This window comes from Canis lupus, chromosome 5, assembly GCF_011100685.1.
Source record: "Canis lupus familiaris isolate Mischka breed German Shepherd chromosome 5, alternate assembly UU_Cfam_GSD_1.0, whole genome shotgun sequence".
Lineage (NCBI taxonomy): Eukaryota > Metazoa > Chordata > Mammalia > Carnivora > Canidae > Canis > Canis lupus.
Genome location: NC_049226.1, coordinates 68,536,599 through 68,563,700, shown reverse-complemented (window position 1 = coordinate 68,563,700; position 27,102 = coordinate 68,536,599). Strand labels below are relative to the sequence as shown.

General features: G+C 47.5%; 1 protein-coding gene and 1 long non-coding RNA gene across 2 annotated transcripts in view; one reads left to right on the top strand and one right to left on the bottom strand.

The window, feature by feature from the left end:
* Window positions 1-1,305: 1,305 nt before the first annotated feature.
* LOC102152587 lies at window positions 1,306-3,322 on the bottom strand. The gene is made up of 3 exons (XR_005359992.1): window positions 2,916-3,322; window positions 2,334-2,396; window positions 1,306-1,797 (listed from the first exon to the last, which is right to left on the bottom strand). It is a non-coding gene; the product is annotated as an uncharacterized LOC102152587 (long non-coding RNA).
* Window positions 3,323-19,436: 16,114 nt separating this feature from the next.
* The window catches only part of ATP2C2 (ATPase secretory pathway Ca2+ transporting 2), a 59,936-nt gene continuing 52,270 nt past the window's right edge, over window positions 19,437-27,102 (top strand). Inside the window, 1 exon segment of the mRNA XM_038538142.1 lies at window positions 19,437-19,660. Coding sequence (XP_038394070.1) covers window positions 19,565-19,660 — 96 coding nt within the window. The 5' untranslated portion in view covers window positions 19,437-19,564.

The following is a 27,102-nucleotide window of genomic DNA, read 5'->3' as shown; positions in this document are numbered from 1 at the left end:
TTCTGGGAAATTCTGCATCACCAGAGCTCTTGGGGATGCAGAGGACCATTTTGGCAGAAAGACTTGGACACAGGCAAACCAGAGTGGAAAAGCAATTTGAAAGAGCTGGATCCATACGCAATGACCTTCTAGGAAATACCTTATTCCGTCCATTTCACTTACATTTCCTTTATGAGGTGTGCTTAAGAATGGTACATGACAGCCCTGACACTTGCTGGCTGTGTGACCTGGCACAGGTCATTCATTGTGTCTCAGTTTTCCCATCTATAAAAGGGGGTAAAGATACCTCTTGATACTGTCAGGAGGAATAAAAGTGTTAGTACATATGCAGCTCTCAGAACAGTGCCTGGCTCATAGCATGTATGTGTAAGTGCTCCCTGCTATTATTGTTACTATGATTGCTTCTAAGGAAGATCTGATGTTCCCCACTTGGGAATACAGGGCCTCACTTGGGCTTCAGGGGTGGCAGGAACCAGGGATGGGGGATTCAGTTCTGTCTTCTCTGGGTAGAGTGACCATTTTCCTCATGATGTGAGATGTGGCTTCGGCAACTCCAGACTCCATCTCGCCCACCTGCCCCCCGGCCTGCTGCCCCTCCAGCACCCTGGGGAAGGCACCCATTTCTGGGCCCATCAACCGAGGTCAAGGGAAGGCTAAAGAAAGAACTGGCAGGTCTCCCATCAGCAGTGGCAATGAGGGTAGTGGTGCACTAGGAGGGAGTCCCAGGAAAATGCACACGTCAGGGGCGGGCAGACAATCTCCCCAATGTCCACTCCTCATTTTACAAAGGAGGACAGCAGACCCCAGAATGTTTCATGACTTCCCCAAGGTCAGACACAGCCAGACAGTGATAGGTGGGCAATTGAGCCTCATGAGAAACTCCTTCTGTTCCTAACCCTTGCCCTACATTATTACATTACTCTTCATGGCAAACCTTAGCACAGTAGCCAGCTCCTTCTGAGCACTTACTACGTTGTAGGTAACTCTGGGAGCCCTCTATAGAAACAAGCAACTCACTTGAACTATCCCAAGCATGAGGAAGACACTATGAACACCCATTTTACAGATTAGGGAAACTGAGGCACACAGAAATAAAGTCATTTAGCAAGTGTCACACAGCTAGTGAATGGCAGGGTAAGGATTCCGGCTTAAGTAATCTGATTCTAGTCTTTAGGAGGTAGGGATTTTTTTTTTCTTTATCGAAGAGAATAAGCCTGTAATTTGTGTAGTTTCATGAACACACATAGGTACTGAGTTTTGAATAAAATATTTGACTTGATTATGACATTCCCCTACCTACAGTCATTCAAAGCAGAAAGATATTACACATTTATTATTGTTCTCCTAGGAAGCATGAATTACAGGAAGCCTTTCTGGAAAAGATTGTAGAAAGGAAAGAACACATTCGGTCTCTCCACCCCCACGGTTAATTGTCAAAGTCAGATTACACTTTATGCTAAGGTTGTCTACCTGTTTTTCTTTTTTAAAAATGATTTTTAAACATGTTTTCTTTGAAATAATGGTACATATACAGGACATGCAAAGAGACATACAGGGAATCCATCTGGCCTGTGGTGACAGCTTGCATAAGCAGCACACCAGTGCCACCAGGAAGCTGGCACTGGAGCCTCCGCAGGGCTTCTGGGCTCTGCTCCAGTCCCATAGGGTGAAGCCAATTCGCCCAAGGCCTCTCAGCTTCGAACTGGCTGATCAGGAACCCCACCTCTCATTTTCCTTCTTCCAGAACTGCAGGAGGCCAGCTCCATTTCTCCGAATCCAGTCTGAGGTTTTTCTCTCCTGCCATATTGAAGAGGCAATAGAGGCCACCTTGGTGACTGTCTGGGGTCCAGTCCACAGCCATGAAGGGATGGGTAGGGGTGGCCTAGTCTCTGAGAGGGCTGAGTCCCTCCTGACAGCCAACAGGGCCTCACAGCAGGGGCTAGAGGTAGGGCACCAGGGAGCTGGGAAACAGTGAGCAAGCCCAGGCACTGTTCCAGCCCTGCCTGATGGAGACAAAGAGCCTCCTACAAGACCCCTGAAAAGTGGCTAGACCCAGTGGGGGGCACCTGGCTGAGGGCAGGGCTGGCCAGGGACCTCATCCACTGAGAAGGCTCTTCCATAAGAACAAATATCATTCAATAATCCCCTTTCTCCTTAGGTTAGTCAATTTACCCATAGTCTTTCCTGGGTCCATATTCCGTCTGAGCGGCCAGGATTACCTAACTCCCCCCACCCCAAGTCTTTTTCTAGAAGAACATTCACATGGAGATCATCGGGGTTGTCTACAAAGAAGGTAACTGGGGCCCTTAGGGTGAAGGCAGTATAGGACATACCCTTTCTTAGAATCCCAGGAAAGGTGTCCTCATGGTTTCACCTGAGAAGAGGTGAGTAGGCCCCTGGATGAAAAGGTGAGAGGTACCCAGATCAAAACAGATTTCCTACGACCCCTTGTAGTCAGTTGCCTAAAATCCCACCATTATAATGTGATCTCTGCTATTTATGACAGAGAGACATCACAAGCAGGAGGAGGAGCAGAGGGGAGAGGAAGAAGCAGACTTCCCGGCCAACCAGGGAGCTGGATGTGGGATCATGACCTGAGCCGAAGGCAGACGCTTCATGGGCTGAACCCCCCGGGCGCCCCTCTCTGCTCTGTCTTCACACGGCATTGTCCCTCTGTGTCCCAAGTTCCCCTCTCCTTTCCTATGAGGACACCTTTCAGTGGATTTGGGGCCCACTCGGAATCCACGATGACCTCGTCTCAACATCCATACTTTAAGTACATTTGCCCTATTTCCAACTAAGGCCACATACGCAGGTTCCAGAGTTCCAGGGATTAGGGGGTGCAGTGGATACCTCTGGTTGGATGGGAGGAGGGGGGCACGATTGGATCAACTCTAGGGCCCAAGTTAGCTAACCTCGATTGGGGAAGTAGAGGAAAGGCAGCTCAGGCAGAGGGGAGCAGTACGTGCAAAGGCACGGACCAGAGAAGTTCAAGGAACTGCAAGCAGTTGGGCATGGTTCTCAAAAGGGGGTCTCTGGGAGGGGGAAGACGGGGGGTATGTCGTCGGGCAGGTGCCGGCCAGCTCACAGCCAGAGCTCGAACTTGGCCACGACAGCAACGGGAAGCCACAGAAGGGTGGGCCTGGGTTATTATGTCACTTGACTGTCCCCGCATCTCTGAGAGGCCAGTAAGCTGATCCTCATTTACAGCTGAAAACACTGTGGCTCAAAGAGCTGATGCCATTTGCCCACCGCCCTCACTGAGAGTGGTTTTCCGACGCTGGGCCTGGGGGGGCGCCATGTTGGTAGGCTGAGACCCCGCCCTGGCCACAGCTGATTGGTCCAGCCTGGACCACCTGACTCAGGAGGGGCCAATCAGAATCTCCCATCCCTCTGTGCGCCTGAGTCTTCCCGACGCGGGAGGGGTGACGAGGCGCCTGGCTCAGCCGCCATAGGTTCCCCCCGTTCCCGGCTCTGCGTCCTCATGAAGCTTCTTGAGCCTCTCTTCGCGCCAGTTTCCTTCTCTGGAAGTGAGAGAAATGAAAATAGCACTTTCTTCCGTGGCTCCAGTGGGATAACGTGAAAGCCCGGTGGTGAAGCGTTTTGCCCGAGGCCTGGCACGCGGGAAACCCTGGCCAGACGGGCGCCATGAACAGAGGGGGACGGGACTCGGGCTGTGCGGAGGCCACTGCTGCCTCGCGTGTGAGGAGGAGAGGAAGACGGAGAAGGAGCCAGACAGGGAGAGAGAGACCACAGGCCCTTGACAGCGTTCCAGGACTTGAGTCCAACTGATAAGAGACTTGGCTGTACGGAGGTCCCTGGAAAGACGCCCTGCCCTGGCCGCTCCGAGCCTGGCCTAGGCTAGCATAGATGAGTCTCTGATATTTGCCATCAAAACCAAACCCAAACAAAACAGCCAGAACAGCAAACACCTTGACTGGGACATTTTGGCAACTTGAAGCCCCCTTGGAATCCACTGAAACGGCCTTCGAACTGGACGCCAGGAAATTCCTGCCCCAGACTTGGTTACCACGTCAAGAAACCAGCCCAAGCGGTACTGAGGGGGCAGCTGCCGAGGCTCCTGGGAGGCCATCCTGCCTTGACCCGCCGAGACCTCACCTCCCAAGGAGCGGGCATGTGATCTGCTGCCCCACATTCCACGCCCACACCCACACCCACACCTCCTGCTTCAGATGGGCAGGCTTCTGGCAAGTTCCACATTCAGCCCAGGAACTTGTTTAACAGGTGCCTTAAGGTGGGAGACTCCCGACCAGGCCTAGGCTGGAGAATGTGTGAGAGGGGAGTACGTTGGGACTGTCATAATTTCCCAAGTTACATGCCAAGATGAGTGCCTCACATCCGTCACCTCCTCAGCCACCAGGTTGGAAGGATGCCATCCACGCTGATAGCAGAACAAATTGAAGCTCAGATATTGCTAGCTTCTTGCTCAAGGTTATCCAGTGACTACATGTGGGAGCCAGAGCTTTTTTTTTTTCTCTAATATGAAATCAGCAAGGTTTATCATTAACACTTTGAAATAGAAACAAGGCGTAGGAAAGTGGTATAAGGAACCTCTTTGGACTCACCAGCCAACTGCCATTCATTGTTTCATCTATACCTTAAACTTTTTTGCAAGGGCAGAGGCACTGGAGTATTTTAAAGTAAATTCTGGAAAGCCTGTACATCACCTATGAAGGTTCCAAAATGCATCTCTAACAGATGAGGAATTTTTTTTTTTTTTTTGCACATAACCATAGGCTCATTGTCACAAGACCACTGGTTGGGAAAGTTCACATTGGAACCATCATTCCATGTGTCCTGGGAGGAGGCAGACAGTCCCAGGCAAGTCCTGTTCTTCCAAGGTGGGCAAGATCACTACAGCAGCAGCATCACTAGAGAAGTCCCTAGAAATGCAGATTCTCAGGCCCATCCCAGAATGACTCAGTCAGAAACTCTGAAGCTGGGCCAAGCAATCTGTTTTAACACATCCCCCCAGGATTCTGATGGCAGCTCAAGCTCAAGAACTTCTGCTCTGGAGAAAGACGGACAGCCCATGGAGTTGATTCTGTACTTGCATTTAGTCGGTTTATTATTTTTGCTGGTTCTAACTCCTTCTCCAAAGGATGCTGAGGGGCTGGTCATAAGTGATATTGTCTTCCAGTTTGAATTGGCAACTCTGGAGACTGGTGATTAGTGGGTGAGATCTGGCTCCTCCCCTCACATCCTGGGTGACCCTGAGCCAAAGCCTCCTCATCCATAAAATGTGCACCTAACAGCATGTGTGTCCTGGGCTGGCTGTAAGAAGGACGATAGGTAAAGTACAGGAAACAGTTAGAATGATTCCCAGTGCATAGCAAGTGTTATGAAAGGACCAGCTGTTCTTACCAAACGTGGGCATCAAGGCTGGGGTAGTATGAGGAGGAGCCTGATTTTCAGAGGCAGGGTGCGGGTGGGCCTCTGGGGAGGTGTGAAGGAGGCTGGGGGGCTGCTGGGAAAAGCTAGGACCCCCCCCTGGGGCAGGGAGCCTGCAAGGCAGTGACGTGGCAAGAGATGGAGAGGGAAGAGCTCACGGTTGCCCAGGGTGATGGGCTTCCCAAAGTCCCAGAGAGGGTACCGGAGGGGCCCGCTCAGCTGTAAGAGCTGCCCCTGGGAGCCCCAGGAAGGTTCTCCGATCTTCCAGGGCCCAGCTGGGAAACAGAGAAACAATCAAGGAGCAAGGGGGAGCCTGGACTCCACGAAGGCTGGGGGCCAGGAGGCCTGTGCTGGGTTCAGAGCAAACACCGAGGACAGTCGCCATGGGTATGGTTGTCCCCGAGGCTTGGAAACAGGAGTTACGTATTGGTAATTTAAATAGGGCAGACTCTCAGACCCTTCATTTAAATGAGAAATTTAACAGAGTGCTAGAAATCTTGTTTCCCTGTCTGTGCATGTGAGAGAAGAGTCACGGGATTTAATCTCTAAGAGGAGGGAGATGCCAATCCAGTGGTACAATCAGGACAAGCTTTGAGGTAAGAAAACCGAGGTTCACAGTAAACCGAGGTTCACAGTGTGAGCTCACCAGGGATTTCATTATTAACCGTTCACCTGTTTTGCTGATCCTCTGCTCCCCTGCCCTCTGGAGGCTGCTAGTTTGTTCTTTATGCTTATGAGTTTCTTTTTGTTGTTTGCTTGTTTGGGGTTTGTTTGGATATTTTGGTTCTACATATGAGTGAAATCATATGGTATTTGTCTTTCTCTGACATAAGTCCTGGAGACCCATCCATGCTGTTGCCAATGGCAGGATGTCCTTCTTACAGCTGTGTAAGATTCCATTCTCTATGTGCACCACGTGCTCTTTATCCATTCATCTACCAATGGACACAGTTGCTCCCATATCATGACTTCAGCAGACAATGCTCTAATAAATAGAGGTGCGTGTATCTTTTCAAATTCATGTTTTAGTTTTTGGGACAACCTCCATACAGTTTTTCACAGTGGCTGCACCAGTTTGCATTTCCACCAACAGTTCGCCTTTTCTCCACAACCTCGCCAACACTTACTTCTTGTGTTTTTGATACCAGCCATCCTGACAGGTGTGGGGTGATATCTCCGTGTGGTTTTGATATGCACTTCCCTGATGATCAGTGATGTGGAACATCTTCTCATGTGTCTGTCATCTGGGTATCTTCTTTGGAGAAATGTCTATTCAGGTCCTCTGCCTGTTTTAAAAATCAGATTGTTTTTTGGTAGCGTTACAGGAGTTCTTTATATATTTGGATACTAACCCCTCATGCAATACGCAACTATTTCCTGCCATTCAGTAGGCTGCCTTTTTGTTTTGTTGATGGTTTCTTTCACTGTGTAAAAACTTTTTAGTTTGATTTACTCCCACTTGTTTATTTTTATTTCTTTGAAAAAAATACATTTATATTTGCTATAAAAAATCTATGAACCTATCCATTGAAATCTATGTTAAAATTCATGAGTTCACAAAAATATGTTTTAAAATCTAGTGGATCTCCTTCAGAGGATGATGAGGAATCAACATGTTATCTTGAAAACTGGTAAAGGGAAGGGATCAAGCAGTGGCTCTGTCTTTCCTGTTCTAAATGAGTAACCCCAGTGGAGTCAAAGGAAAGCATCTCTTTAGGAAAGTATTACAATTGACACTTTGAAGGAAATGATGGGATTAGAAAATTAGTTTTGCCTAATGAATTAGTGAATCTAGACGTTGAGAGCCAGTGCATGCCAACATCACAAAAAGAGACAACCAAACATTAGGAGCCAGAGGTATGGTGCCTGAGCCAATCCAGCCTCCGGATCACAATCACATTGCCAGTTTGCAGGAAGTTCAGAGGACAGAGGAACGTGCAGCACTGCTCTTGGAGTGTGCAATCTGCCAAATGCAGACAGTGGGAAAACCCAACCCACATGGCCTGGGTTCCTCAGCAGGTAAATTATAAGGGGTGGGGGAGGTAGATGGAGTGGCAGGCAGAAAAATGGCCCCTAAAAATGTCCATGTCCTAATCCCCAGAACTTATGAACATATGGCCTCATATGGCAAAAGGGATTTTGCAGGTGTGTGTAAGTTAAGGATCTTGAGAGAGGGAGATAGTCCAAAGGGTCAAGGACAATCGAAAGATCCTCATAAAATGGAGGCAGGAGAGTCAAAAGGGAGGTGAAGCAGCATGCGCAAGACTCAACCAGCCATTTCTGGTTTTGAGGATGGAGGGAGGCCTCATGAGCAGAGGAATGCAGTGGCTTCTAAAAGCTGGAAGAGATAAGAAAATGTATCGTCCCCTGAGCTTCTGGAAGGAATGCTGCCCCACCAACACTGGGATTTCAGTCCAGTGGAACTATTTCAGACACCTGACCTCCACAACTGTGAGGAATCAATTAGGCCACTAAGCTTGTGATTGTCTTTTTACCATGGTGATGAGAAATGAATGCAGATGGGAAACCTGTCAGTGAAAGAAATTCAAAGGCCACAGCAGGTTAGCAAAATGCATGAGACTGAACTAGAGTGGCATGTAAGGAAGCCATGAACACATGAACATGAAAGTCAGGAGAACGGGCATGTCTGTGGGGCAAGGGGCTGCTGTTATCAGAGGAGGGCTCATGGATGAGCTCCTGGGGAGGGTGTTTGTGTCCCACGCTCTGTCCCAGCTGGCTGGTGGCTTCAAGGGGCTCACCTGATAATCATTCATTAAGCCACACCTTTGTTTCACGTGGTTTCTTAAGACTTTCATTTTATATTTAACAAGGTAACCATAATAATATTTGTGAAGATGGCTTTGTGGTGTAGCATCAGACTTCATCTGCAGCCACAGAAGATGGGTATCCTCCCTCCCCGATCTTGCTGAGGTTTCTTTTGCCTGCAGCACAGCAATGGTACAGAGAGAAAAGGAAAACAGATCTGCAGAGCTTGGACTCACATCATGCCCAGGAGTGGGGCAGAGCAGACTTGCCAACGAGTGGAACCCAGTTATGAAAATGGTCTGCGTGCAGACCTGGAAGACTCAGTGCCCACTCCCTGTGGTAGGGACAGCTGTCCTGTGCTCTCTCTGCAGGTTCCCTGGTGAGACCATGCTCCAGGTGCCCAGCATGGGGTTAGGCCTCCTTTCTTGGGTCCTTCCCTCCCCTGCTTCATTTCCTTGCTCCTTCTCCTGGGGTTTCCAGGGAGTCACCTCCCAGAAAGACCACTTGCCCTCAAACCCTTGTCCCAAGGTTTGCTTCTGGGGAAACCCACAGCAAGTCACTAAGAGAAGATCCAATGAGGTAGGAGGAGACGGGTAATCGCAAACACCCGGGTATAGACAGTGCCTGTGGCTGTTTACCTGTCAGCTTCTGCCCCAGACTGGTACCACCCCATTCCCAGCTCCCCACACAACCTCTGCTGTGTATAGCTTTTTGGTAGACAGACAGGTGCAGGTCCCATCCTCTGCCAGGAGCATCTACAAATCTATAATGGTGTGACTGGTGCCCCCTAGCCTCTGCAGCCTGCCTGAGCCTACCTGGCAGCCTTGCTGGGTTCCATCCCGGGCATACTCAGAGCCAGGTAACTCTCATGTAATCTGGTCATTCTTCATGACCACCTACAAGGTGTGTATAATTTTCTTGCTTTTAAAGATGAGAGAGGCCAAGGCTCAGAGGATAAGATACAAGGCCCAAGGCCCCAAAGAAGTAGAGAAGCCATCAGACTGGGGCCTGGGTGTTCGTGCCACGCTACAGGCTTCCTACGGGATGGTATGACGCAAGACCCTGCCCACAAACAGTGGAGGATCACCTCTGGAGGCGTTTCCTCCTGGGCCAGGCCAAGAGCATGATTGCTGTGATTATGTGTCAGCCGGGAGCCCTGACTGTTGTGCAACTGCCCTTCTCCTGAACTATGCATCTGTCACCCTCCCCCCAGTCAAACTTCTCTGCACTACCTCCTTGGGAGTCTTCCCTGAGCTCCCCGCTAGACTGTCCCGTGCCCCTTGGTGTTCCCATGGGGTCCTGCATGTGGGAACAGTGTGGCACGTGCCATGTGGTTTGCTCCTCCACCAAATCCGGAGCTTCTGGAAGGCAAGCACTCTGTGTAACCCATGTCCCTCCCAACATCTAGCATGGTGCAGGCACATAGTAGGTCCTCAGTGTGGGATTGTTGAATCAGTGACTGATCAAATGGATGAGGATGTCTGCCTTCCTAAATAGGCTGCAGGGTTCTGTGGAGGAAGCTTCTGAGCATCCTGTGTGCCATCCTTGGCTTCATGCCCAGCAGCAGGGGCCAGACGGAACACAGCTGTGAGTGGAGTCTCTGCGCGGAGGGAGGGTAGCATGATGCTTACATGGGGACACAGATTCTGTCTTTCCATCTTCTCATAGCTGTGTGGCTATGGTCAGATGACTCAACCACTCTGTGCCCTCCAGCCGACAAATATCTGAAGGTAATGAATTTTGGGAGGGGAAGCCACCAATATTGAGGGACAGAGCCCCAAACGGATCCCAAAGGGATCTGGGTGGAGGGCCACATCATCAGCTAGAGTTCCCTCTTCCATGGCATGAGGGTGCGGGAGAAGGTACGTGGTTATGAGGATTGCCTGAGGGCAGAAACCTGAGTGAGTGTGGACCCAGGACAAATGGGCGGAACTGCTGGCTGGTGTTGCTGCTACCCCACTGTGGGTGGCCTCTCTCCTCCTCGGCAGACCCTCACTATTTGTCTGATGAACAAACCGGCTTTCCTCCTGGTTAACCAGGTACCCAACGCCTGCCCCTTCTTCCTCGGGCTGGTTCTCAGAAGTCTCTGTGGCCGGGTTGGCAGGTACAAACGGGTGTTGTGGGTGTCTCCACAGCATCTGTCCCACTCCCTGGGAGCATCCTGTCTTCCAGAGGGACACGGCCTTCATCCCTGGGCCTGGCCTCCCCTCCGTGTCACCATGACCGAGGCCCTCTGGGGCCTGTGTCTCCAGCTTTCTCGTTTATCAGTTCAGCCAAATTGTGGGCACCTTTGTGTCAGGCACTACAGTAGAAGTTAGGAATAAAGCAGGGATGATCTGCGTTCCCTGCTTGCCCTCACAGAGCTGACCGTCCACCAGGGGGGCATGGGACCGAAGCAGTGAAGCCAGTGAATAGAAGCTGTGGGAGGACAAACCAGGACAGGCAATGCCGGTGACACAGGTGGGGCACCATTTCTTTTACGCTTTGAGTGTTTTATTTTGAAATGATTACAGATTCATAGGATTGTCCAGAGAAGCCTTGTGTGTACCTCTAACTTAGGATCCCTCAGCGGCTGCATCTCATGTGGTGACATCTTAGGTAGCTGGTAACTTTGGCATCACATCAGAGCCAGGAAACTGGCTGTGGGTAGGAGGTTTTAGCCATTTGATCCCATGCCTAGATTCCTGCGAGCACCACCTCCGTCAAGATACAGACCTGTTCCTCCCCCAAAGAGACTCCTTGTCCTACCCTCACAGTCACTCTGTCCTCTTCCCTGCCACCACTCAGCGGCTCTCCATCTCTGTGACACCGTGCTGTCCAAAATGTTCTAGAAGCCGAATTGTATAACCTGTCATTTTTTTTTTCAGATTTGCATGTATTCGTCACCAGACTCTCTGGGTCTGTACCTGTGCTCTCCCACTCACCTCTCTCTGCCTCCCTTCTTCCTTCGCCTCTAACAACTTCAGGGCACACTTCCAAAAAGGGCCATTCTCTTGCATAACTAGAGTGCAACACCAGGAAATTCACATCATTATAATACCATTATCTACAGACCTGCTTCAAATGATTGTTCCACTAATGTCCGTTAGAGCAAGAGATAAAGACTTTCTTTTTCCTAGGCCAGGATCTGATCCAGAATCATAGTGGCATTTGATTGGTGTAAAATCAAATGTCCTTGGTGTCCCTTGATCTGGAATGTTCCATGGCCTTTCTTTTATCTTTTTCCGACATTGACATTTTTGAAGACTACAAGTCAGCGATTTCCTCAGATCCTCGTCACTCTGGGTATGATATTTCCTCATGATAGGATTCACATGAAGCATTTCAGCAGGAATACCCAGAAGCAAGGTGCACTTTCCTTGGTGCATCATACCCAGGGTCATGCTGTGTCATCTGTCCTGTCACTGGTCCTGGTAATACTGATCCCTCAGTAAAGCTGTGGTCTGGCAGCTTCTTCCACTATAATGAGGCTGTTTTCCCCTCTGTAATTCATAAGCATCTGTGAAGACATACTGTAAGACTGTGTAAATATCGTGTTTCTCATTAAGCCTTCATCTGCTTTTGTTTAAATTTTAACAGAATTTTTATTGAAGCAAAATTTACCTACAGAAAAGTACACAAAGTGCTCAATGAACGATTACAAAGTGAACAGGCAGCAGGGCAGCGTGAGGAACACTTTAATGAGGTGCTGGGGACAAGGGGCAGGCTTCCTGGGGAGGGGCTCAAGCCAGAGCCCCAATGGAAGAAACAGGAGTCCCTGTGGGTAGCTGGAGGGAGAGCGGGTCTGGGGAGGGACCCCAAGATCCAGGAGGCAGGGTGGGGCTGGGGGGCTGCAGGCAGAAGCCAGTATGAGAAGTCTGATGTTCTTGTGAGGGCTCCCAGGGCCCTAAGGTGAAGTCTCAAGGTTTCTGGAGGTCACCCCCTAGGAAACAGAAGTAGGGGACTGGGAAGAAGAGGCAGGGAAAGCAGACAAAGGGTGTGTAATTGGTTTATGCACCTCTGTAAGCAGCTGATCCTTTGGGAGGGTCCTGGGAAACCCCAGAATAATCCTCAGGGTTCTATGCAGCCCCGGGCATGAACACCATATTTCTGGCCCAGGGTGCCAAAATCCAACCCTTTACTCAGAAGTAAGTGCCCACAGCACCTGCTCTGCTATGTTGGAGCTGGGAGGGCTTGGAGTAGGGGAGAGGCACACTCTGACATTGGTTGGTTGGTTGGTTGGTTGGTTGGTTGGTTGGTTTTTGCAGGGTCACTCAGACTGTTGCACAAAGAACTGAGTGCAGAGGAAGTCAGAATGGGGGTAGGAAAGCCACACCTTTCTGTTCCCTGGCTCGAGGGATTCTGCGCTCCTCCTGAAGTTCTCTCAGGGAATGAGCCCAAGCTAGGCTGCACCAGGCCAGATTGCACCAAACCAGGGAAAGGAAGGTTCCATCCCATTCCTGCAGCCACTTCACTGAAAAACTCCCCCTTCAGGCACAACCTCACTTGGGAACCCAGGGCCCTAGGAGTTTTCTTTTTCTTTTTTTTTTTTTTAAGATTTTATTTATTTATTCATGAGAGACACACAGAGAGAGAGAGAGAGAGGCAGAGACACAGGCAGAAGGAAGAAGCAGGCTCCACGCAGGGAGCCCGACGTGGGACTCGATCCTGGGTCTCCAGGATCAGGCCCTGGGCTGCAGGCAGCACTAAACCACTGTGCCACTGGGGCTGCCCCCCTAGGAGTTTTCACAGGGAGTCCCTGGGGACTTTGAATGCTTTTTTTTTTTTTAATATCAAAAATCCCTTAAAAATTGTTCATTTAACTTCTGATTAGGTTTCCCAGTTTACATATAAACTCATCCATTTTCATTCAGTAAATACATATATAGGGTGTCCTTTTATTTTTTTATATTTTTTATTTTTTAAAGATTTTATTTATTTATGAGAGACACAGAGACAGAGAGGCAGAAGCACAAGCAGAGGGAGAAGCAGGCTCCCCACAAGGGGCCTGATGTGGGACTTGATCCCGGACCCTGGGATCACACCTCGAGCTGGAGGCAGGGATGCTCAACAGCTGAGCCACCCAGGGATCCCACAGGGTGTCCTTTTAAAATACATCTCTATTGAGATGAAATTCATGTAACATCAGATTCACCATTTTGGCCATTTTAATGTGTGAAAATCAGTGGGTTGTAGTATAGTCACAAAGTCTGGTGACCATCCCTTCTACTTTATTCCAGAATATTATCATCACCCTCCATCACCATGGGGAGCAGAAGGTGGTGAGCAGAGATATGTAAGGCCTTGGGCGATTTTGACTTGGACTGAAACTCTGACTCTGGCTGACAGATCTGGGTGCTTTTGAATTTTTGTTTTAAAGATTTATTTTAGAGAAAGGGATCAGGGGGAGGGCAGAAGGAGAGGGAGAGAGAATCTCAAGCAGACTCCCCATTAAGCACAGAGCCAGACACCTGACTCATTCCCACAACCTCCAAATCATGACTTGAGCTGAAATCAAGAGTCCACAGCTTAACTGACTAAGCCACCCAGGTGCTCTGCTTTTTATTTTTTAAATGAGAGTAGGTTTTGAAAGAGTCAAATTTCCAACTATAAGACAGTCTGAAAAAGCAAAACTATAGAGATGGTGAATAGATGGTGAAAGGATCAGTAGTTGACAGGGGTTTGGGGTAAGGGAAAGTAGAGCACAGGAGAGTATTTAGGGCAGTGAAACCATCTGTATGATATGATGGTGGACTCATGACATTCCATGTTTGTCAAGACCCACAGAACATACACCACCAAGAGGGAAGCCTAGTGTAAGTTATGGACTTGACGCACAGGAATCTTCTCTTTCAGCCATACCACACATATGGAACCTTCTAGAAGTTCCCTGCCCAAGATCATTCCTTCCTCTTCAGGAAATCTTTTGGTAAATAGCTTTATTCATGTGTAGGTCCGAACAATTGCAGGTGAGGAAAGTGATAGGGACAAGAGTTCCCATGCCTGTCCCAGCCAATAAGGAGGTGTCACCCCATGAATGAGTGGCAACATCTGCCATGGGTGTGTAGGAGGAGGCGCTGTGGCATTTGTGCTACTTATTTACCTCCTGGGATTAAACAAGTCCCAGGGCACATTCATTTAGCACCTGGTGTCCTGTTCCATGGGGCTGTGCCTGCTCTCTCCTGCTGGAATGAAGTGCCTTGGAAGCCCATAAATGCCCGCAGCTGTAGGATGTGCTCAGCCAGTGTTCTCCCTCATTATGGCCAAAGACTATGGAAAAAGTAACAAGGAGAGTATGACATGAACAGTGCCCAGAAATGGGCTGTGTGGTGTGTGTATGTATGTGTGTGTGACCACAGTTTCGGTGCAAACTTGTTTCACATAAGCAAGTCTGATTGTGGTAACACAGTGGAGCACATTTTCACCCCAGGCCTTGGCTCTTTGCCTTCTCTCTGCATTAGAATACTGTCCCCCATATTCACTTCTCACCATATTCAGGCCTCTGATCAAGCATCATCTCTCCTGACTGCTCTGGCAACGAGAGCCCCACTCACTCTCCAGCCCTACCCTGACTACAACAAATGACCAAGCCTCCCATCTCTGTCCCCAGCTCCATGTGGCCTCCCTGTATCTGTGTCCTTCCTCTTCTCTCTCTCTCTCTTTTTAAAAGATTTTTTAAAAATTATTTTTAAGTAATCTCTATACCTAAAGGGGGGCTCAATCTCATGACCCTGAGATCAAGAGGTATACTGTCTACCAACTGAGCCACCCAGGCACCCCCTCCTCCTCTGTCTCTTATAAGGAAGGACAGTCATTGGACTTACAGCACACCCAATAATCTTGAGATCTTTAACTTAATGATGTCTTCAAAGATTGTTTTTCCATATAAGGCTACATGCATAGTTTCTGTGGGTTAGGATGTGACATATGCTTTGGGGTAGCCATTACTCAACCCAGTATATTCGTTACCTTACACTACATTACACATGGATTTATTTGCAGCCTATCATATCTACTAGGAAAGAAAATACAAAAGTGCGGGAATAGTCTTGTGTTCAGGGGTCCAGTGTCACATAACAGATGCTTAAAACTATCTGCTAAATGAATGAAAGTAACTTTCCCTCCCTAATTCCAGTTTCTTCATCTAAAAACTGATTATATCATTGTCTGTGTGCATGGCCATTAAAAACACAAAAAGAATTGAGGGTTTACATAAAGAGCCATAACTTCAAACTAATTCTTTTTTTTTTTTAAGATTTTATTTATTTATTCATGAGAGACACAGAGAGAGAGGCAGAGACACAGGCAGAGGAAGAAGCAGGCTCCATGCAGGGAGCCCGACGTGGGACTCAATCCCAGGTCTCCAGGATCACACCCTGGGCTGCAGGCGGCGCTAAACCACTGCGCCACTGGGGCTGCCCCTTCAAACTAATTCTTAAAATTAAATGCACACACATGTGCCATACAACACCCTTTGTATAGCATACCCTTTTGAAAAAAGATGGCTTCAAAATGCCAACCTTATAATTTGTGAGTGAGGTTTATTACCAAATAAGTGTCAGGTACCTTGGGATTACATCACATCTTTCTAGTAGGATGTATTGTTGGGAGATAATTTATGGAAATGAAATGACACTACTTTCATATAGTCAATGAGAGTTGAAGAGTGTGACCTCATTGTTCAAGGTGCCCAGAGCAGATATTTCAGGAAAGGCTGGATGCTTTTGGCTGAGTCCCGCCCTTGACTCTCAATACCAGCCAAAGCATGGGCATCACTGTCAGAGCTACAAACTCAGTAAGTCCCCAGCAAACCATCTTGCCTGACTTGATTGAGTGGACTCCAGAATTTGGCCAGCTGAAGGCAAAAGAAAACTCTTGAAGGAAACAATCTTGAAGTCAGTGGTGATGATCATGGAATCCAAACAAAGTGACAGAGCTAAGAAAGGATGTTTAAAAACAAATATAAACAGCAGGTGTGATTCTGGGGGAAAGTGGAGAACATAAAACAACAACAAAAAGACTAAAAAAAAATAACGTTTATATAACCAGATTAAATTGCTAAGATTATGGGACAAAAGCAAAGATTAGAAAGAGAAAAGTGAAAATGAAAGAACTCCTTTACATTGTAAAAAGAGAGAGAGAAATGGTATAAATAGGTCTCTATTTCTGATATGCTTTCAGATTCCTGATAGAATTTTCAGTAGGTTGTTTATTCTGAAATCAAAGTAGAAGATGACAGCAAATAGCAGAGAATTTGCCTCAGAAGGCATGGAATTAAAACATGAATGAAGATGATGGAAGTCAGTCTAATGGTAACAACTATAACAGTGTAGACATAATACAATTCCCCATTATAAAGCAAATAATCTCAGATTAAGAATAAATTTCAATGAGGTACAGTTTATGAGAGAGACACATGCCAACTAAATATTTGAGGGGCATTTGCCGTGTTGCAAGACCATTATCTACCGTGGCAGACACTGAGCAGACACACAATGATGAAGATGTAATAGTTCCCTGCTTTCACAAAGTTTAGATTCTAGAGAGAAATGAAACAAGACAACTAAAAATAAGATAGCAAGTTTATATCATGCAGACTTAAACCACAGAGAAGAAACAGTGGTAACTAACTCCAAAGTGGGATTTAAGGGATATGTTTTAATGAGATACAAGAGGCATTAAACAATTACAAGTAAACATGAACAGGTAAAAAATATGCACTAACAGGGAAGCATGATACAAAAAGCAGAAATTGAGACATACAAGGAAACAAATGGGCAGGAAAGCAATTACACTGGGAGATTTTAAACTCTTCATTATTTTTTTATGTCAGATCAAGTAGTCAAAAGTAAGAACAGGAACAACATCACTAAACAGAGTGAATAGATACGGAACTGATTTGAAAAGAAGAGTGCAGCTTACCAATACCCTTAGAAAGAATACACCAACTTTACTAGTGCCACTGAAATATTTACAAAAATTGCATACAAACAAGACACAGAGTTTCAACATATTAAAAGAATCAGCAGATATGTATGCAGGCTGATCACAATGAAACAAAAACAAAAATTAAACAAACTTAAGCCTAAAGGTACCCATTCAGTTGCTTCCAGTCACATAACTTTTAGCTTTCTCTGTGGTCCACTCCATTTTTGTTTTTCATGGCAACAGGTCCAGGTCTTCCACAACATCCTCCACCCAGAGTTTCCTTCCTGAATGTTCTGGGTGTTCTTAAACCTGATCCACAAATTCTTGACATCTCTGAGCTGGAGCAGAGGCCACTGTGATGGAATCCAAGAGGTTGGGCTTAAAGGAAAAGGCACCTACCTGGCCAACACATCACTCCCTGCTCACAGAGGCTGCACCACCTGGAGAAACCACACCTGATTGACACCCTTCGGAGAACGTGAAGTTCTATGCCAACAAGGCATTCTTCCTCCCTGGATCCAATACTATTTCAAAATCTCAGAATCCCAGTTGGAAAGGACCTGAGACATAAGTGAGCTGAGTTCCCATGTGTCTTTTATACTGGTAATAAAATTTCCTGAGGACTTACTATGACAAGGACTAGATAGTACTTTTAGGCCCTCCACCTATGCAAACATTAGCTCATATCTGTACAACAGGACTATGTGGTCTGTTCCCTGTATCTCCCCTTTGCTCCCACAGACCCTCTCTCCACCTCTTGCCTTATCCTTCAAGTTCTCAGCTCAAGAGTCTGCATCTGTGGCTTCCATTCTGTTTCCCTCCACTGAAGTTTTCAGCTCTATACAGCTACCTTTTCTGGGTAACTGCTCCCTCCTCTTGCCTTCCAAGCCCTGAATGGTAGCAGTTTCTCACTGTTGCTAATCTTGGGCAGCTGCACAATCCCTTCATGTTTCTCAACACCCTGCCCACACCTTTGTGAATAGTATGGTTATCCAACTCTCCCCGAGTCACTCAGTTTGAAGGTGCCACCTATTTCCTCCTGGGACCCTGACCCAGAGGTAGGTAGTGCCATACCCATTTTGTGGATGAGTAAACTGAGATGGAGAGTGGTGAAGAAAGTTGCCCAAGGCCATGCATTTGGAAGCAACAAGCCTGAGATTCAAATCTAGAGCAACTGGTGCCAGAAATTTGCATTTTCTATTATTCCTAGGCTTTTGTTGAAACTGGTAGAGCCAGACAGCTTGATGCTAGTAGCTTGTTTTATTTCAGTCAAGGGACAAGAGGCAGGAGAAAACAAGAAGGGTCACCAGAACTGCCTGTCAGACTGAAGGGAGCTGAGGTAGACATGCTGTGGGGAGCAGTTGAGGTGGGTGCCATATATTTGTTCAAAGAAGGCACCACAATTTAATGGACAAACATTCATGTCCCCTCCTACAGTTCTTATAGTTAAGAAGCCCCCCTCTATAGATAAGGAGACCTTGGCACAGATGAGAGGCACAGCCTTCCCCAAAGCCACCTCCCTACTAAGTGGTGGGTTTTGTTATGGGTTCCAGTGCCCACGGGAAGCAAAGCCCCTTACAGTTTCAAGACATCCACTTGGAGGCACATCCACGCATCTACTCTGGCTGAGTTGGCTGAGTCCAGCAACTTCCCTATGATAATAATACCACCAACATACCCTCCACTTCACCATGAAGGAAGTGCTATCACGTTGTACATTTTACAGATCTGTAGATCAAGGTTCAGAAAATGTAAGGCACCTGCCCGAGGCCCCATGCTTAGCTAGTGCAGGAGCCCATTCTGTAAATGAGAATAATGGGCTCAGAGATCATCCAACACCACACAGAACCCAAAGGCAGTGGAGACCTCAAGCTCTCTCCTCCCCCTCCTGGGATGCACTCCCAGGGCCCTCCCTAGAGGTGAGATCTTAGCCTTCTCCTTCAATTACAGACAGGGGACCGCAGCCCAGAGGGGCCCCGAGCCGCACAGCATTAGTGACTCAGCTCCCATCCGCGATGCTTGCAGGGCCTAGGATTGACCGCACTCCGCTCCCCCGGAGAACCACCCGGCGCTCATTACAGTCCAGCTCCCCGGCCAGCCCCAGACCCAAAAACCCAGGGTAAGGCGAGGTCCGGGAATTTGCATTTTCAATAAGCATTTGCTCGCCCACCTCCACCCCACCCCTCGCTCCAGGTGATTCTCAGGCTCTGGCAAGATTGGGAAACCGCCGGAGCTCAGCGCGCTGCAAGCTCCCGGGGCGTGGCCAGGTGCGCCGGGTGCAGCGGGGCGCGCCGCTCCGCCCCGGGGGCGGGGCCCCACCTGCGGCGGGCAGGTAGGCGGCTACCTGGTAACCCAGGCCTGGCCCAGGAGGTTTGGGCGCGCGCAGCCAGTCCCGGCCACGCCAGGGACCGAGGGACGCGGGCGGGGGCGGCCGCGGGCGGACGGGAGGCTGGGCGAGGGGGCTCCCCGCCTGGGCATCATGGAAAGACGCTTCTCTCAGTTCCTGCAGAAACTCACCTTCTCGGGCGCCGGTCACCTGTACGAGCCACTGGAGAGGAGCGAGTTGGAAATCTTGGTGAGTCTGGGCGACCGGGCGCGGGCCGGGTCACCTGACCCTCCGCCCCACCGCACCCCACCCTCCCCCAGGACCCCATCCGCGTGCTGCGCCCAGCAACTCGCTCACCTGCTCCTGGCTCTAGAAAGAAGCCATCTTCGGAGCGAGCCAGCTCGCGTTCCTGCCCAGAGCCGGGCTCACGCCGTTTAACCCTCTTAGGACAGCCCATTTTGTGGATTTGATACTGAGGCAGAAAAGAGGTTACTAGTGTCCCTTAAGAGGCACCCCGCTAGGAACTTGACCTAGGTTTCTCTGACTTCAGAAAGTTTACATTCCTAGGTCTCCACACTCAGGCTCCTATATGGATTTTTTTTCAAGTTACTTGAATTGGAAAAAAAAAATTAAAGTGATGTAAAAAAACAAAGTAAAATACTCTTGGCAAAAATGTTTTAACAATAATAGTAGTAATAATGGTAGAAATCTGGTAAAGAGTAGCCAGGCCTCCCAGCTTTGCTTCCTGCACCTCCAGCGCAGTTTTGAAAAGCACTCCGATTTGTAGGTTGACTTTGCAGCCTCCAGGGGACCCTCTAGGATAAATCAACCGGATTATCAGGCTGGGGAGTGGGAGGGTTGGGGAGAGGAGTTTGCAGGCTGATGAACTGACAAAGTTGTTCAAAAAAGCCCTTCCACCTGGTGAAGCCAGGGTCAGTGGATGACCCGGCAACTCTCCATAGCTTTGTAAGAGTGTAAGCTTTGCATCTTGCATGATAGGAGAGCAGGGAGTGCTGAATTCCTGCAAAAGCATCTCAGGGTTGTTGCATTTTTTTTTTCTTTTCACCTTAATCAGTCATTCAAAAATATAATTCCTGAAATAGTGCCTTGGGCATGCTCAGGAGAATACAACCTTGCCGTGGCCGTCTGACTGGGAAAGTGAAACCTCACGGTTAAATTTACTTTTTTTTTTTTTTAAGATTTTATTTATTTATTCATGAGACACAGAATGAGGCAGAGACATAGGCAGAGGGAGAAGCAAGCTCCATGCAGGGAGCTTGACGTGGGACTCGATCCGGGGTCTCCAGGATCACGCTCTGGGCCAAAGGCGGGCACCAAACTGCTGAACCACCCAAGCACCCCTAAATTTACTTTTTAATGGAAAAGATCAGATGGAAAAAACTGATCTTTTTAAATTAAATAATTTTCCTCCCAAAGAATGACAACAGTCAAAATGTTTTGGTGGTATGATTCTTAAATATTTGTGCATTTAAAAAAATAGTACTTTATACATGAATTAGCACGAGAATTCCTGGCACCAGGGTGGTAGATCACAGGGGTGTGAACTACGGGTTCTCACATAATCTCTGTTTCTGAAGTGACGTGTGGCTCAAACATGGATTGGATGTAGAGTTTGATGATTTTGGTGAGATCAATTTGTCTACCCAAAAGTCCTGCACTGAAGTCTGCTCAAGGAGTTTAAAGTCAGTTTGCCAACACTATTGCCTTTTCTATGTTACTTGTTCTATTCTTTTCTTTTTTTTAAAGATTTTTAATTTATTTATTCATGAGAGACACAGAGAGAGAGGCAGAGACACAGGCAGAGGGAGAAGCAGGCTCCCTGCAGAGAGCCCTATGCAGGACTCAATCCTAGGACCCTGGGATCACAACCTGAGCCGGAAGGCAGACACTCAACCACTGAGCTACCCAGGTGCCCTGCTATCTTTTGTTTTTTGCATGAAGCTAGGTATTTTTCAAACGTGCCAGGTGTCTAGGTATGCCAGGTATGAGGGTGATGTTGAGATGCTGGGGTGAGTTTGACCTGTGCACCAAAGTGGACTTCATTCCCCCAAATCTTTTCCGGGTGGTCCGCAAGGGTATGACAGGTCTTCAACCTGCCTGTAGGTATGTCAGGGGTTCACCCACCTGGTCGTGGACTTGGATGTTCTTGGCAGCACCCTGAAGGGTGGGTGATAGGTGATGTGGCAGTGGGGAGGGGAGGGGAGACTGGCGACCCAGGTAGCTGGCCCCAAAGTCTGGGTGAAAAACAAAATGTCTGATTTCCAAAGGTGCTTGGTGCAAATCCAGGAGATGGCACTAAAGGAGCTGCGGGTATGATGGGGTGGGGAGATGACCTGTTTCCTGCCAGCTCAGCTCAGAGCCTGAACGTTCTTTGCTCTCACACTTTCCCCAATTGGAACCCTTTTTTTGCCAAGAAAAATTGAAAAAAGAAGCAACGTGTGCTCACAGTGATCATTTCTACAGTAGTTGTGAACTCCCTTTTATGAACACTTGTATACAGCATTCTGGGCAGCCTCTGAACCCCGCAGCCACTTTGCCCAGCCACCTTACTTATCCTACTAAGTATTACTGAGAACTTGCTGTGTCTTCTTTCAGGTCTCCCTGTGCCGAGGTTAATTTTATTATTATAATCATATGATAAATGATGACATCAAGCTTCACAGGTGGGCCAGGTACTAAAGATACAGCTGTGTACAAAACGAAGTTCGTGAGGGAGGCCCACAGATGACAGAGAGACCAAGAGATGTTTAATCGAAGGTCTGGCTGTCTAGGGTATTATGGGAAACAAGAAAGCAGGGACATGTGGTCATGGCAGAGGCCAGGGAGGACCCAGTTAGTGGCATTAGAGCGTGGTTCCCATGGCTTTGAAGATGCCCCGTTCTTGCTGTGTATTTCCAATGTAACAACAAGGAAGAGCTTTAGGAGACCCTGTTAATTCAACTACTAGGGAAAAAAAAGAAAACACCTTCTCTGTGTTAACCTGAATGGTGGGTAAGGAGACTGTTGGACTGGAAATTCCTGCTTCCTGATGACTCGGTCAGTGCCAACTCCAGGGAAGTTATCTGTGACCCTCAGAGCTCCCATCTCTTAATCAAGTCTGGCATGGCTCCACCCTCTGCTGCCTTCCTGGTTGGTGAACTGATTCATCCTCCTGGAGCTCTCCAGGGTGAAGACAGCATTCCAACAGACTCATGTAGTGGTCACCCCATTCATTCAGCCCAGATTTACAGTGCCTCTACTGTGTGTCAGGCCAGTGCTGCATGCCAGGGATGGGGGCTCAGAAGATCTCCCTGCTCTCCTGGTGGGCAGCGATGGGTACCAAACTTTAGAGCACAGCTGACTCTTTAATGGCAGGTGTGCAGCAGCTGGGAGGGGGAGGAGTGTTTAAGATTCCTGAGAATGATAAAGATCAGGAGTGTGCTGGGAGAGACAGAAGTCATAGCGGTTCTGGGCAGAGGGAGTGAGGGGTAGGAGTTGGTGTGAGAGGGATGAAGTTGCAGAGGTGAACCACGAAAAGCCTCTGGGCTGCCAAGAAGAATTTGGGCTTTATCCCTAGAGTAGCAGGGATCTATCAGGGGGTTTAAATCAGGATATGACAGTCATTCCCTTATTCACAGATGTGCCAAACATTAAGAATGCAATAAACAAAACAGACATGATCTGATTTGCATTTTGAAGAGATCACACCTGGATTGCAGGAATACAGTGTATAGGAGAGACTTCTTACACACATCATTAGTGTTTCTTAAAATATAGCAAGATAGGACTACTTCTTGAAGTGATGTATTCTTAAGTTATTTGTATCAAAAGGTGACTTAAGTATAAGCATAAAACTTGAAATAAATGTAGATCTGTGTGTGTAACACAAATCAGAAAAGTCAAACTAAGTTTATAATAAAATCATAAAGTACAAATGTAGCAATTGAATTTTGACATGGCTAGTGATTTTTTTTTTTTTTAGCTTAGCCACTGACGTTGAATGATTGTGCTGGTTGTCTATTGCTGTGTAACAAATGACTCCAAAATGCAGTGGCTGAAAAGAACAAATGATCATCTCGTGGTTTCTGTTGGTAAGAAATCTGGGTGCAGCTCAGCCGGGTGCTCCTGGATCTGATCTCTTATGAGGTGGTCATCCAGCTGTTGGCTGGGGTTGTGATCTCATCTGAAAGCTCACTGTGTGGAAGGGGGAAGGATTCACTTCCCGGATTATTTGCAGGCCTTGCACCCTTACTGTATGGGCCTGTCTACAGAGCTGCTTCATGGCTTAGCAGCTGGCTTTCCCAAGAGTGAATGGTCCAAGAGAGATTAGGAAAGCATCCATAAAAGCCAAGAAGCCATAGGCCTTTTATAACCCAACCTTGGAAGTGACATCTTATCACTTCTGCCATGTTCTATTCATTATAAGTGAGTCTAGGGGCACCTGGCTGGCTCAGTCAGTAGAACGTGCAACTCTTTACCTCAGCGTCATGAATTTGAGCCCCCACATTGGGTGTAGAGATGATTTAATAAAATAAAATAAAATAAAGTAACTCTAGGTCTAGCCCATGCTTGAGGTGGGGCAGAGGTGGATTTGAATTACACAAGGGTGTGAATACCAAGAAGCAAGGCTGGTTTGGGGGCAGAGACTGCCCACCACAATGGTGGAAAGGAATAGCTTCTTACATGAGCCCAGTCACCTAGAAAGCAGAACCACACCTGGTGCTTAATCTGCTTGATAGTTATCTTTTTCTTACTGTTTTCATTTACTCTTGAATTCTAGTCTTCATGTAGACTCCTTTAGAATTCTGATTTTGATAAAGCACATGCTGAGAATGTCTAATTATGTGTATGTGTACAAAATGGTATTTAAATATGTCACGAGTCTGTTTGCAACTTTAGGATAACTAGCCTCTTACTTAAGCACAAGGGGCAGCAAACAACCTGTGAATGTCAGTTTTCAGGGCTGTCACTGGGTAACTGTAGAATTGCTCACGCACTGGAATATAAGGTGAGTGTCAGGCGTTGTGGGGAAAAATATTCTTCACTTGGTATTGATTACCATACTATGGCAAGTAGCTGTGTTCACAGACTGGATTCAGGTCAGGCCCCACTTACAATGTGATTACACTACTCAGTGGTTTGATACTTTCTAGTTGACTAGTCAGTACCATGTATTGTGTGATGGTTCTATCTCCTGCCAGTTCTTCCACTCTGAGCCACTGAGGAGCTTTCATCCCTGCAGGCTGTCATGTGTTTGTTGTCACAGAGGCACATGTGGGCACTAGTGTCATGTCATAGTGCTTTGTTATCAAGTGGCCCCAAAGGGTCTGTATTAATTAGGATAATCATTGAGACACATAGAGTTCAGAAGCTCTTAGAGAACTGTAGGCTCTTGAGAATATGTCCAAAGATGCCAAGAAACCCTGCCCCAAATCCTAATGTCATGAGCTTTGTTATTAAGGGCAGTTGATCCTGACTCCCCAGACCCCCTCAGGGGAAGGAATTAGAAGGTTCGGAGATGGCTGTCCTCTCCCTCTGCCTCCTCTCTGTGTCATCCTCTTCTGTGTGTATGTGTCTAAATGCCCTCCTCTTACTAAGATACCAGTCATATTGGATTAAGGCCCATCTTAATCATTTCATTTTTACTTAATCACCTCTTTGAAGGGCTTACCTCCAGACACAGTCATATTCTGAGGTACTAGGGGTTAGGATTCAACATATGAATTTTGGAGAGGTACAATTTGGCCTATAACACTATGTTCCTTATAGAAACTTGAAGGGTATTGGTAGGTAGGGACTGTGGGCCATAATGGGAAAATACATAATCTTCTGTTGAGGTTATAGACACTCTTGAAGCCGTGTTACAAATTTTACCCTCTGCCCTAAGTCTCTGGGTAGCATATGGACAGACTGTGTTCTTCTAGCTCCATCATCTTCCCACTGATCTTCCCATTGGTAGGGAACAGAGCCCAGCAAAGCATGTGTTTGCCCAGCCTGTAACTCAAGTACACAGTTGGGAAGAAGTGCTCAGGATTCATGATTTCAGAGTCCCTGGGGGAAAGGAAGACTTAAAACCTCTAGAACAAAGCCAGGCACTCCATATAATCATTCTTTATGTTTCAAACCATTAAAACCAAACCACCATGTTAATTAGATCTGGTTATTTCACAGCTCACCCCAGGATTATACCATATACTCCTCAGGCACTTCTTATCTTCGCCTCTCCAGCAAGACTGAACATGGGGTTCCTTGTGGAAAGGGGGGAAAGAATATCGACCCAGGAGACCAGTCCCAACCAGGAGATCTTGGTTAGGGCTTAGACTGGGACCAGAAGCTGAGACTTCCAGCCTGGGGTCTGTTATTTATGGAAATGAGAAGTTAAGCATATTTACTTAATCTCTCCACTTTCAAATGCCCTTGCCTGAAAGTGGAGACATTCGTTGTGAGAATCAATGATATAGTGTTGGATTCCCTTTCTCATCTAGGTGCCTCATCAGTGCCTTTCACTAGCTTTCTATGAAGCTGATTAGATTAGGTAATGCTCAGCACACTTCTTTGCTCATGAATATGCCTTTCTTTGGTGAATGTGGTCATTTAAAAAGGATAAATGAGAATTGTTTAAAACATTTTTGCATATGCCTAGTCCAAAAAGTGATCATTTTTTTAAAAGATTTTTAATTTATTCATGAAAGACACAGAGAGAGAGAGGCCAGAGACATAAGCAGAGGTCCCCTCACAGGGACCCCGATATGTGACTTGGTCCCAGGACTCCAGGATCACAACCTGAGCCAAAGCCAGATGCTCAACTGCTGAGCAACTCAGGTGCCCCCCAAAAGTGGTAATTTTTATTAAAACTCTTCATACGATGCTTTGTTTCAAAAGCGACAGTAATTTTGATGAAGAATCGTCACTGTTGGAACACCTGGGTGGCTCAGCAGTTAGTGTCTGCTTTTGGCTCAGGGCGTGATCCTGGGTCCAGCATCAGGCTCCCTGCATGGAGCCTGCTTCTCCCTCTGCCTGTGTCTCTGCCTCTCTCTCTGTCTCTCATGAATAAATAAATAAAATATTTTAAAAAGAAAAAAAGAATCATAACTATCTTGCTGTCTGACTTGGGCCCGAGCATGTGGCCCTGTGCCCAGAGAAGAGCTCAGTGGTGGAGGCTGGACCAGCTACACCATGTAAGAGGCCCAGTGCAAATGGAAAATGGGGAAGGGGTGGGGGGAATAACCAAAAATTTCAAGAAGATGACAGCAGAGCCTGACATGAAGCACGCACCCTTCTGAGCATGCCCGTGGGGCTGGAGTCAATAAACATGCTAACAAGTTCTTACTGCTCGGTCTCCCATTTTCAGCCCCCTCGCAGACCATTCTTCTGACTGTCCCATACTGTTGTCCATTATTTCTGTAGATCAGCTGTTCTCCAGATACAGTCTGGTCCCAGCAATCTGAGTCTTAAACCCTCGAGTGGGTCTGCTGCTACCTTGAGTTTGAGAACCTCTGCTCTGCACAGTTAGCGTCTCCATTCTTTGGACAGCCATCCGCCCATTTGCCAGACCCTTTTGGAGGCACTGGAGACAAGACAGGGAGCCAAACACTGACCCTACCAAGTGGAGCTTATGGCCTTGTGGGATAGACAGATAAACTTCTCAAATAATTATAGTAGTGTGTATATAATTACAAATTGAGATAAGT